Source organism: Gymnodraco acuticeps, unplaced genomic scaffold (assembly GCF_902827175.1).
Source record: "Gymnodraco acuticeps unplaced genomic scaffold, fGymAcu1.1, whole genome shotgun sequence".
NCBI classification, from domain to species: domain Eukaryota; kingdom Metazoa; phylum Chordata; class Actinopteri; order Perciformes; family Bathydraconidae; genus Gymnodraco; species Gymnodraco acuticeps.
The window spans coordinates 240,528-251,834 of NW_022990678.1; the positions used below are offsets into that span (position 1 = coordinate 240,528).

Below are 11,307 nucleotides of genomic sequence, written 5' to 3' on the forward strand. Positions count from 1 at the left end.
AGAAGAAGAGCATATCAGAAGAACGACGGTCGTGAACGCACCATCTCTAGCGACCTATTAAGAGCGACTGGCGAAACAGACACTCCTGAACACACCTCAATTCCATTTCACCAACAAACTTTAGATCCTAAAAAATATAGAATTGAAATATGTAAGTACAACATTTGAATATCCAACTAATAAAACCAAAATACATATAACTATATAATAAAGACAAATGCATACTTTAGCTAAAGAAGCATTACGAATGTTTAACAATGAAACATACATACTGTGAATTTCCCAAAAATAAATGAGTAAAATACAAATAAAATATATACACTTTCAATTCAGTTTATATTTTTATTTTTCAAACATATAATGACAAATTCATAATTTGCCCATAAATAACAATAGACCTTCGAAAGTAGTAGTTCTGACACGAATGTCCCTACAGGAAATAATATAGGTTTATTCATCTCATATTATCTTAAAGTTGCATCTTGATGTCGGAAATTATTTAAATGGCTTTGATTTTACTTTGCGACTAGTTTTATTTGATAGTATGTTGTAACTTGTATTAATAATCAGAACATATATTATTAATAATCTGAATATCCCATGTTTTAAAAAAGAAAATCAGTGATTTATGTGTGTGTCATTTTTGCCTGCATTTTATTTGTTTGACTTTTGGTGATAAATCATTAATTATCCGTCTTGTCTCAGATTTTCAATACAGCCTGACAGTCTCAGCTGAGGGCAACACAATCTAGATTTCTTCTTACTCGTGGTGCACTCTGGGATTTTATGTAAACTAACCAACATGGCAGCCGCCTGTAGCAGGACCCTCTGTAAGGTCGGTTGGAGTATTTTGGAGTCTCCACCAGTACGCCGGCCCGGTATCGTCTCCTCCTACCTGTTGGGGAATGTGAGCACACTTGGGTCCAGGAGAGCATTCGGTACCGGCGGGACTGGGTACCGCTCCAAGCTGCTGTCCTCTCTGCAGACAGGGAGAGCTGGAGGCGGTGGCAGGGTGCTGGGCTGTGCCGTGCTGGTCGGTGCCGGGCTGGGTTTATACCACACTGTGAAGTTCAGGTTGCAGCAGCACCTGGCCGAGGAGGAGACCAAAGTGAGTCCGGTCACCTGAGCCTCTAACGCGGTCACACTGTCAGTCAGAGTCCCCCTGATCTATGGAGGCTGTTTTTTCATTGTTACCTAACTTCATGTCATCAGACAGGGTCACAGCTGGAACTAAGTTCATGTACATTGTATACTTGATTATTTCAATTTAATACTACAATAACCACCTAACGTTACCTCTCGGAGTGAAATGTGACGCTTTATTGTTTTGACATTCATTTGACAGCTTTTCTAGTAACCAGTGCAGTGCTAGAATGTTGAGGTACTTTACCTGAGTACTTCAATTCAATTCCACCTAATACTACATTTAGTTGTATTCCAACACAACTAAAGGTGGAGTATAGTATAGTAACAGTAATATACCATTTTAAAAAATGTAAATAATATTGTATAACATCTTAACATAAATTAGTATAGCTTAGTGCAGTATAATGTATTGTGAAGAATGCATCAATAAATACAAATCCAGTATTCATAAATAAATATATATATTTTATTATTCTACCTCCTCGATTGTTTGTTGTAAATTGCGCATTTATTTTACTAATTCATTTTGAATAAAAAAGGGGGTAATTTTAAAATCAAATGATCTAATCCCAGATGTAATAGATACCCACAATGCTATCTATGTTATCGTGTCCCAAATCTTGGGTACATCTTTAATATATACATATATAGACCCATGTTAGTGTGTTGGAATGAGCCTTTGATGGTGGATCCTCTCTCCTCGCTGCAGGTCTCAGGAGGAGGTCTGAAGTTGATCCTGTACCAGTACAAGACCTGCCCGTTCTGCAGCAAAGTGCGAGCCTTCCTGGACTATCATGGGCTGCCGTACGAGATCGTGGAGGTGAACCCGGTGATGAGGAAGGAGATCAAGTGGTCAGACTACAGAAAAGTGCCCATCCTGATGGTGGACGGCGAAGTGGTAAGACACTAGGAATGATTGTTGCTCCCCTCACCTCAGATACTATAAAAACACTTCTTAAAGGTCCCATGTCATGGCCATTTCTACTGATCATATTTCCATTATTGAGGTCTACTAGAATAGATGTTGAAAAGTTTATTAAGCATTAGTTGTTATTCTACATTTTGACACCAAGATTTTCTGATTTTTAATGCAAATGTATATCGGTTCCAAATATCGGTTATTGGTCTCCTTGATTGCTAATAATCGGTATCTGCCTTGAAAAAATCATATTGGTCGATCCCTAATAAAAACCTTCATAACACACAAGGGTACGGGTAATAACCGGAAAAGCATGACATGGGACCTTTAAGATCACATCACACATTTTCAGAAAATATAATTTTTTATAATAAATACTGTCAGCTGAAATACAAATATCAAACTGGTGGTGATTTATTAATTTATCCATGAATGTGCAGTTATTCTCAAAGAAACCTCCTGATCGTCATCTCTTTTGTTGCAGCAACTGAATGACTCAACAGTCATTATCAGCTCCCTCAGGACTCATTTAATGAACAAGTAAGTTGTAGCTTCCTTCATGTTATATGCTTTTTGAAATAATTATTATAATGTGACAAGTAAAAGGCTAAGCGACTAAAAATGTTTTAACATTTTTATTTTCAGCAATATTTAAGAAAAATATATTTCTGAGATACGCCTATGTTAGACTCGTGTTAACTTCCTAATGACATCACTATGTAACAATAGGGCTTCTATTGGCTAGCGCTCCAACACATTGTACGTGATAGGCTAAGGGGCAGGACATCTTTAAGCGGTTGAACAATCACAACAGAGCTGGCCAGCTAACCAACAGGTTAAGGCTTCTCTTTGTCATACATGACATTAAACTGAATGTAGAAAAAATCTTACCTTCGACTAGAACATGTAAAATGATCAATCGACAAACTCATTAGCAGGTTATAATAATAATAATAATTATAATAATATAACAATAGTTTCCTTTCATAAATTGCCCAGTAATAAAGGAAAGCGAGCAAATATATTTCTGTAATTTTGGTGTACTGTCTTTTATTCAATGGGGTCTTTTTGTCCCTCAGGGAAAGAAGCATGACGGAGATCCTGCAGTGCTACCCAGCGATGAAGTCTGTGAACGACCGTGGGAAGGAGGTGACGGAGTACAACAACAAGTACTGGGTGATGCTGAATGAGGCCGAGAGCCTGGAGCTGTACCCCGACAAGGGGATCCAGAAGTGAGACCTGCTGCTGTATTGAGTCACTCCAAGCTTTATTTATAAAGCGCTGCATTCTAAATTCACATCGGAATGCTTTGCAGCTTATTTTATTGTGTTTAAACTCTGTGTTCTATTTGCTGAAATACTTTTCAGTGGTGGATTTTTTCGACGGTGTTAAAAACAAATTTCAATTCACATCTAACAAAAATATTCTCTTTCGATCCATATTTGTTTGTGTTTAGCCTTGGAAAATGTTGCTTTCCCTCTTGCTACACACAACAAATGGTATTTACAAAGTTGTGAAGCAGCAATCATATATTAAATGAATGTAGCAACAATACCAAAAGATGCCCAAAATTAAGGGTGACAATGTCATTAATTATGACCATCAGCATACTCTTATTTTGAAAGGTTGTACTCGGTGGCCTGGTAGTCTTTCTGAGAATGTACACAGAAAGGGAAATCTGTCCTGTATTATTCTGCAAATATTCAATCGTTTAGTCCACATCAGAATAATACAGTTGCACATTTTAGATGTCATGCCAATCTTATTGCAGCTGTGTTGTCAGAACTGTACTGTCTGTTTTCTACCCCTATCAGAGAGGAGATTAAGTGGCGTAAGTGGGCTGATGAATGGCTTGTGCATCTTATATCTCCCAACGTGTACCGGACCACCGGAGAGGCCATGGCCTCTTTCGACTACATTGTGCGCGAGGGCAAGTTTAGCACCATGGAAGGTTTCTTTGCCAAATATGTTGGTGCTGCGGCCATGTACATCATCGCAAAAAGGCTGAAAAGTCGGTGAGTTACACAAGAAAATACATCTTAAAGTGAACTTATAATGTTCCTTTAAGGTTCATGTTTGTATATTGTTCCTCTACTCACTGTGACATGTTTTCATGCTTTAAAGGGGAACTATCATGTAAAATGCACTTTTTGATGTCTTTTATACATAAATATGTGTCCCCGGTGTGTCAGGGAACTCACAAAGTGTCAGAAAATAAAACCCTCTCTCTTGTCCTCCGTGCGCAAATCTCTAAAAACGGGGGTACAACGGAGCTGATCCAGATTTGCCATCAGATATGACGGACCCACGGCACTATCAGAAACGTTGCTGTATCAGAAACAATTCCCGACGTGTTTTGGACGTAATAGTCTTTGTTTACATTAGCATCGCTAACACTCAGAGCTAAACTGTACTGGAGAGAGCATGTGTGTGAAGAAGCAGGATATAAAAAGGAACTCACCTTGTGGTATAACCGGCAAGAGAGAAAGCCTTTGAGCTCCATACTGTTTCAGAAATAATCCTTGATCTAATAATCCTTGCGTTTCATCACCGCAGCATTTTAGACAGTATCTGCCAGGTCCCGCAGGAGCCGGCATAAGCTCTGCCTCCTCTTATTTTATTTGTTTTCAGTTTAAAAAAAAAAAAAAAGAAGCTTCACAGAATCAGCCCTTTTGTAACAGGAAGAGAAATAGAGGGATATGAGGCATGGCTAGAATGGGTGATCTGTTTTGTTTTTTTGACCAAAACACTTCATAGACATATTTTTATATTTTTTTATATATCTGAGACGTATGCTATTGCCTAGAAATAGCATGATAGGTGACCTTTTAATGTTCCTAAAGCTCTTTATTGTTCTCATACTGCCTGTGCTACAGCACTTTTCACCCTCTGTCTGAAACCACAGCCCCGTCTGCTCTTATTGGTTAGCTGGCCGGCTCTGTGGTGATTGGTCAACCACTTAGAGATGTCCAACCCTTAGCATATCACGTACAATGTGTTGGAGCGCTAGCCAATAGAAGCGTGAAATTACATAGAGATGCTCTTATGTTACTATAATTAGATTTTATCTTTGCAAACCAAATAAAAAGTTATATAACACACTACAGGGAAGGGAAAACCCCAAAAAGCATAATGGGGCCTCTTTTTGAAACTGAGGTTAGTCTTTAACATGAGGAACTGCATCTCCCTTGTGAGGTGGAAAGGTTTCAGGTTGTGGCTTTTAGTAGTTTAGACTTTTATTGGATATCAAAATAGTGATTCATTTCCTTTTTTATTTCAAAACAGACACAACCTGCAGGATGACGTCAGGGAGGATCTGTACAAGGCCGTCAACGACTGGGTGGCAGCCATCGGCAAGAAGAGGAAGTTCATGGGCGGAGATCAGCCCAACCTCGCAGACCTAGTGAGTGTCTAGTGTCCTGGGGTCTCGTTTATAAAACTCGTAGGGCATTTTTCTACTAACAAAAGAAAGGTTACCATAATACATGTACAAATATTAACATTCTAAAAACAGAACCCACCAAATAACAGGGATGCAAACTTGTCACCTTTCGGCGAAATTCGCCGTTTTGAATCCAAAATAGGTCGTTTGTGTGATTCATGTAGATCTGCAATAAAAATATTTTTGGGGGTTTTTCTGGGACCCGGAGTAATCTGCGGCCGCGAGCTGCTATGTTAGGTGTTCTTTTTTTATATATTATAATGAAGCGCAAGCTGTGTGCTCGAGTCTTCCTGCCTGTCGGCTCTGCTCATGGATGTATAATAAGGCTCTGCTGCTCCGCGAAGATGGTCTAGCTTCAGCAGCTACATTACCTACAGGTGCGTTCGTTCATATGAACTGTTGTCCGGAGTCACTGTGTTGGACCGCTGGTGAACAGCTGTTAGAACGGGCCGTTCAGGTGTTCAGAGCAGAGCTCCCTGTCGGAGCGGCAGAGCGTGATGTGCACTGAAAAGTTTTTCTGTCGCAATATTATCGTTGACCTGGCTAACTAGCATACATTGTCACTATCTGCTAACGTTAGCTTTAGCCTTCGTTTTCTAATAGTTTTTTTCATAGGCTATAAACGGAGGTGGTATAAGTATATATCTTGTACTTGAGTAAAAGTAGAAGTACCCAGGTCTTGTACTTGAGTTAAAGTAGAAGTACCAGAATGTAGGAACAATCCTGCAATCAAAATGTTCCTCAAATAAAAGTACAAAAGTATTATCATCAAAATATAGTTAAAGTAGCGAGGTCTTGTATAGGCTACTAGAAGCACCAGAGTGTAGGAATACTCTGTTACAGTAAAAGTACTGCATTCAAAATGTTCCTCAAATAAAAGTACAAAAGTATTATCATCAAAATATAGTTAAAGTAGCGACAGTAAAAGTAGAAGTACTCAGGTCTTGTACTAGAAGCACCAGCGTGTAGGAATACTCTGTTACAGTAAAAGTACTGCATTCAAAATGTTCCTCAAGTAAAAGTATTAATGTAGCGACAGTAAAAGTAGTCATTGTGCAGATTGGTCCATTTCAGAATAATATATATGATATGTTTTATAATGATTGATCATGAAAGTGTTCTCAAAGCTGGTAAAGGTGCAGCTAGTTTGAATGACTTTGTATACTGCAGGGTAGCTTGTGGATTTACTCCAGGTGGAACTAAAGTCTGATTTAACACTTGATTCGATTTCACATCATTCATCCAGATCTGTGAAGTAACTAAAGGTATTAAATACATGTAGTGGAGTAGAAGTACACCATGTACCTCTGAACTGTAGTGGAGTAGAAGTACAAAGTAGCAAAAGAAACATTGAAATACTTAAATAAAGTACAAGTATCTCAAAATTGTACCCAAGTAGTACTTGAGTTTATGAACTTAGTTACTTTACACCAGTGGCTATAAAGATGGAAAGACTAAGCCTTGCACAGAGGCATGAAAATACATTTTCAAAATGCTCAACAGTGCTGCCAGAATTATAAACTGACTGCTACACAATTAAAATAAATGCTTTTATATATATTTCTATTAGATGTGACTCTTTGGCGTTTCTTTTATTATTACCTGCTGCTTTAGTTGTTCTGACTGCTAAAATCATCTGTTATTCCTAATTTTAAAGCCGATATTCCGTGGGGTCGGGGGGCTCGGATCCTTGTCACTTTTTTCATACCTGATGAGTTTGCATCCCTGAAATAAGTAATCACCCTAATTTGTGGTATACAGGTTTACATACACATGCTGAAACAAACAGGAATATAGTTAATGTCTTAATATATACCTATATTTAGTACTGAACAATGTGGTCAAAATTAAGCCAGGATGTCCTATGATGGCCACCATACAGAGCATAAACTTGTTTTATTTACCCAATTACCTTTCTTTTGGCACCTTAAACTTGACATTCTTACAAGCAGTTTGATTTTTGGTGTTTCATAATCATCACAACCTCACTGCACCTTGTCGTTAATCTTTTCCCCCGTTTACCCCCCTCTGCAGGCGGTGTTCGGCATCCTCAGAGTGATGGAGGGCCTGGAGGCGTTTGACGACATGATGAAGAACTCCAAGGTCAAACCCTGGTACAGACGGATGGAGAGAGCCTCGCTCAACCACGAAGGCCGCACCTGAGTGGAACATGGAGCCTCAGAGACTGAACAGTAAACCTTCCAGGGAGACGGGCAGCAGCAAGATGGCCTGCTTTTATTATGAAAACGGTTGGAGATCCTGCTGGACTCACAATAATTTAAACCTAGCCGCAGACATAGATGTAGTTACAGAGATAACATACATGAAACTTCTGTCAGGCGACATCTAATTCTACAATTTAATTTTCAAGCTGCTTTATGGAGAAACATTCAAATCAGCTGTTAAATGACATTTTACTGACACCTGCAGGTGAGATGTGGGAACTGCAATAACTGCTTCCCATTAAATACTGCCTACAGGATTTCTACTTACCATAACCCAAAATATTATGTAATTTGGCATCTGCTTTTATTTCACACACAGTACTGTCTATTGTTTATTTTCCTTCCAAGATCAAATGGTTGAATTTAGTGGTTCTCAACCAAAGACTTTGGCTCCTGCAAGGACTCAAGTGTATTGTATTTATGAAAATTAAAACAATGTAGAAATATGTTATTATTTTTGTTCCAGTTTTTGACCATTTTATCATACAAAATTGCAATCCTATCTCTGACTGTAAATAAATAAATAAAAATCTAATTGTACAGACGAATAATGGGATAAATTAGAAGTCAAGTATGCAACACTTAAAGTGATAGAAATTATTGATCCATATGACTGAGTTCATTTATTTCCACATGGTTTTAAATGCAGACACTTTTGAGATCATTGAAGCTTTGTCTCTATTTCAGCCGATGTTTTTCTGTGTAACTGATTCAGGATCAGCTTGACAGCACGGTATCAATAAGCTTATCTGTTGCTGTTCTCTTTGGGGTTCAATTTAATAAAACGTGAAAACTGGTGAGCTGCCAGTTAGAATTTATTTAATATGTGAACTGCAGATCAATTTTCTTAAATTAATTGTATTAAAACCAACTCAATGTGCATAGTTGTAAAACATTGAAAACAGGAAACATGGATTTGTGTTAGAACTTATAAAACACGTGCAGGATTGTTTCCTGTCCGAGGTAGACTCGGTTACTGACGGTTTCTACACGGACCACTATTGCGGTAAGCATGTTGTAACTTCCGGTTGTTGTTGTCATTAGAGGAGAAGGGTCTAGCTGCGGTGTCAGTGTCAGTGTCACTACCCGATCTGCAGCTCTGCCCGATCTGCTGTGCGCATGTGCGAGATGGTCCGCCATATTGGACAACGCCGGACGGCAACCCAAGTAGGACAAAATTGACATATAGACCGTCTGAACCATTCGCAAGTTTTTACATGTGACAAAATATGCATTGCGCATTCGCGAGTTTTTACATGTGACAAACGGTGATTTGCAGAGTTTTTACATGTGACAAACGGTGATTTGCAGAGTTTTTACATGTGACAAACGGTGATTTGCAGAGTTTTTACATGTGACAAACGGTGATTTGCAGAGTTTTTACATGTGACAAACGGTGATTTGCATTGCATCTGACAGAATGAAGACTTTAGTGTTTTACAACAATTTGAGAGAATACATGTCTGAAGGTGAATTTCACACAGACCTCTCTAAAAATGAGCGAGATCAAATGCGCCGTGCGTCATCGAACTTTACAGTAAAAGGTAATTAATTCTCATTCTCCTGTTATTTTGTGTTGTGACTAACTGATCAGTTACTTAGCTCTGTCCCAAGTTTTGTATTGTATTTGTATTCTATTGTATTTGTATTGCCTTTCTAAATGAAATAATACTATACAAAAAAATATTTAATTCAATATTATAATATAATTTAATATTTTATTATTATTTATAATATAATAATTGTATTCCTGAATGACCCCTTTTTTATGTTTGTGTTTGTGTTTTTTTAATTAATCAAGCAAAATTAAAGGATAACAAACTCCAGTTATATAATTCCATATGAATAAATAATATTACATGCAAATGACATTTCCTGTAGGATGCTGAACTCTCCCACCTCTGCCCCCATTGGACCTGGATCTTAACACCCCCCCCCCCCCCCCCCCCACCCACACACACACAATATATGTATTGCTGTGCCTTCTTATTTGCTCGTATTATGATGGGATATGGTTTAATTTAGTAAATGGTTGTGTGTGAAAAATGTATATCTCTAAAATGTGTGTTGGTGTATGATCACATTTGTATATGAAAATGTCTGAAGTTCATAAAAACATTCTCAGTGTTCAAGTCAATCACTGCAAAGGGTGACGATATAGCAGAAGGTGCTATATATATATATATATGGAATTGTGTGTATATATATATATATATATATATATATATATATATATATATATATATACATATATACAATTCCAAAGCTGGTAAGGCAAGGCAAGGCAAGGCAAGTTTATTTATATAGCACTTTTCAACACAAGGCAATTCAAAGTGCTTTACAAAAAATGAAAGAGATTAAGAAAATGGCATTTAAAATCAGTCATTAAAAAGAAAAGCTAATAAAATAAACATTAAAAGAAAAAATACATGGATACAAGTAAGGTAAGGACTCTTTCAAATTTAGCAATAATAGTCTGAAGAAAAGGACTGATAACAGAGATTTGCTCTAATATGTATTCAGTATGATAGGCTCTGTCTTAACCCCAAATAATAAAACACAAAAGTCTTCATTCTGTCAGATGCAAAAGTCTTCATTCTGTAATAAAACACAAAAGTCTTCATTCTGTCAGATGCAAAAGTCTTCATTCTGTCAGATGCAATGCAAATCACCGTTTGTCACATGTAAAAACTCTGCAAATCACCGTTTGTCACATGTAAAATCTCGCGAATGCTCAATGCATATTTTGTCAAATGTAAAAACTTGCGAATGGTTCAGACGGTCTAGATGTCAATTTTGTCCTACTTGGGTTGCCGTCCGGCGTTGTCCAATATGGCGGACCATCTCGCACATGCGCACAGCAGATCGGGCAGAGCTGCAGATCGGGTAGTGACAGTCAGTACCAGATATGTTCGGGCTACCAGATATGTTCGGGTGTATTTCCGTCGCATCCGTCATCCGTCATATACTCACCTCCCTCTGCTCCCAGCGCTCTGCTGCCACACACCGGCCGTCTGCGGAACTGCAGCCGGAGGAACTCGGGACAGCTTGTTATGTGTGGGGTGCTATGGTGGGGTCCCATGTACTTGTACCCTTTAAAACTGTGGGTTTTCTTCGGAAGTTTTTCCTTGTACGATGTGAGGGTCTAAGGACAGAGGGTGTCGTATTGTCATACTGATATTTTTGTACAAATTGTGAAGTCCACTGAGACAAATGTAACATTTGTGATATTGGGCTATATAAATAAACATTGATTGATTGATTGATTGATAGACTATATATTGGGTCAGTGTACTGAATATTGTAGTTTTTCCATCAATCATATGTATAGGTCAGATTTGACTTGTCTTTAAGTTGTGGTACTAAATCGTACAAACACTAAGCCTCACTTGTTAAAACCATCAGCTCACCTCCACTGTACTCATCCTTCTAACCATCCATTTTAAATCAAGGATTTTTGGTGCATTACAGACAGTCACATCAATATACACCGTAAGAGTAAAAAACGCAAAGAAAAAATGCAAATTAAGAAAGTAGTTATTTTTATCAAAAATGTTTTAAAATTCAGACATTTA

At 37.9% G+C, this 11,307-nt stretch overlaps 1 protein-coding gene across 1 annotated transcript; it reads left to right on the forward strand.

Moving 5' to 3' along the window:
• Nucleotides 1–730: 730 nt before the first annotated feature.
• On the forward strand, nucleotides 731–8,180 carry ptgesl (prostaglandin E synthase 2-like). The gene is made up of 7 exons (XM_034230131.1): nucleotides 731–1,108; nucleotides 1,856–2,044; nucleotides 2,550–2,605; nucleotides 3,145–3,297; nucleotides 3,880–4,080; nucleotides 5,351–5,468; nucleotides 7,542–8,180. The coding sequence occupies exons 1-7, from the start codon at nucleotides 803–805 to the stop codon at nucleotides 7,668–7,670; spliced, it is 1,152 nt and encodes a 383-aa protein (XP_034086022.1). The 5' UTR covers nucleotides 731–802; the 3' UTR covers nucleotides 7,671–8,180.
• Nucleotides 8,181–11,307: the final 3,127 nt, after the last annotated feature.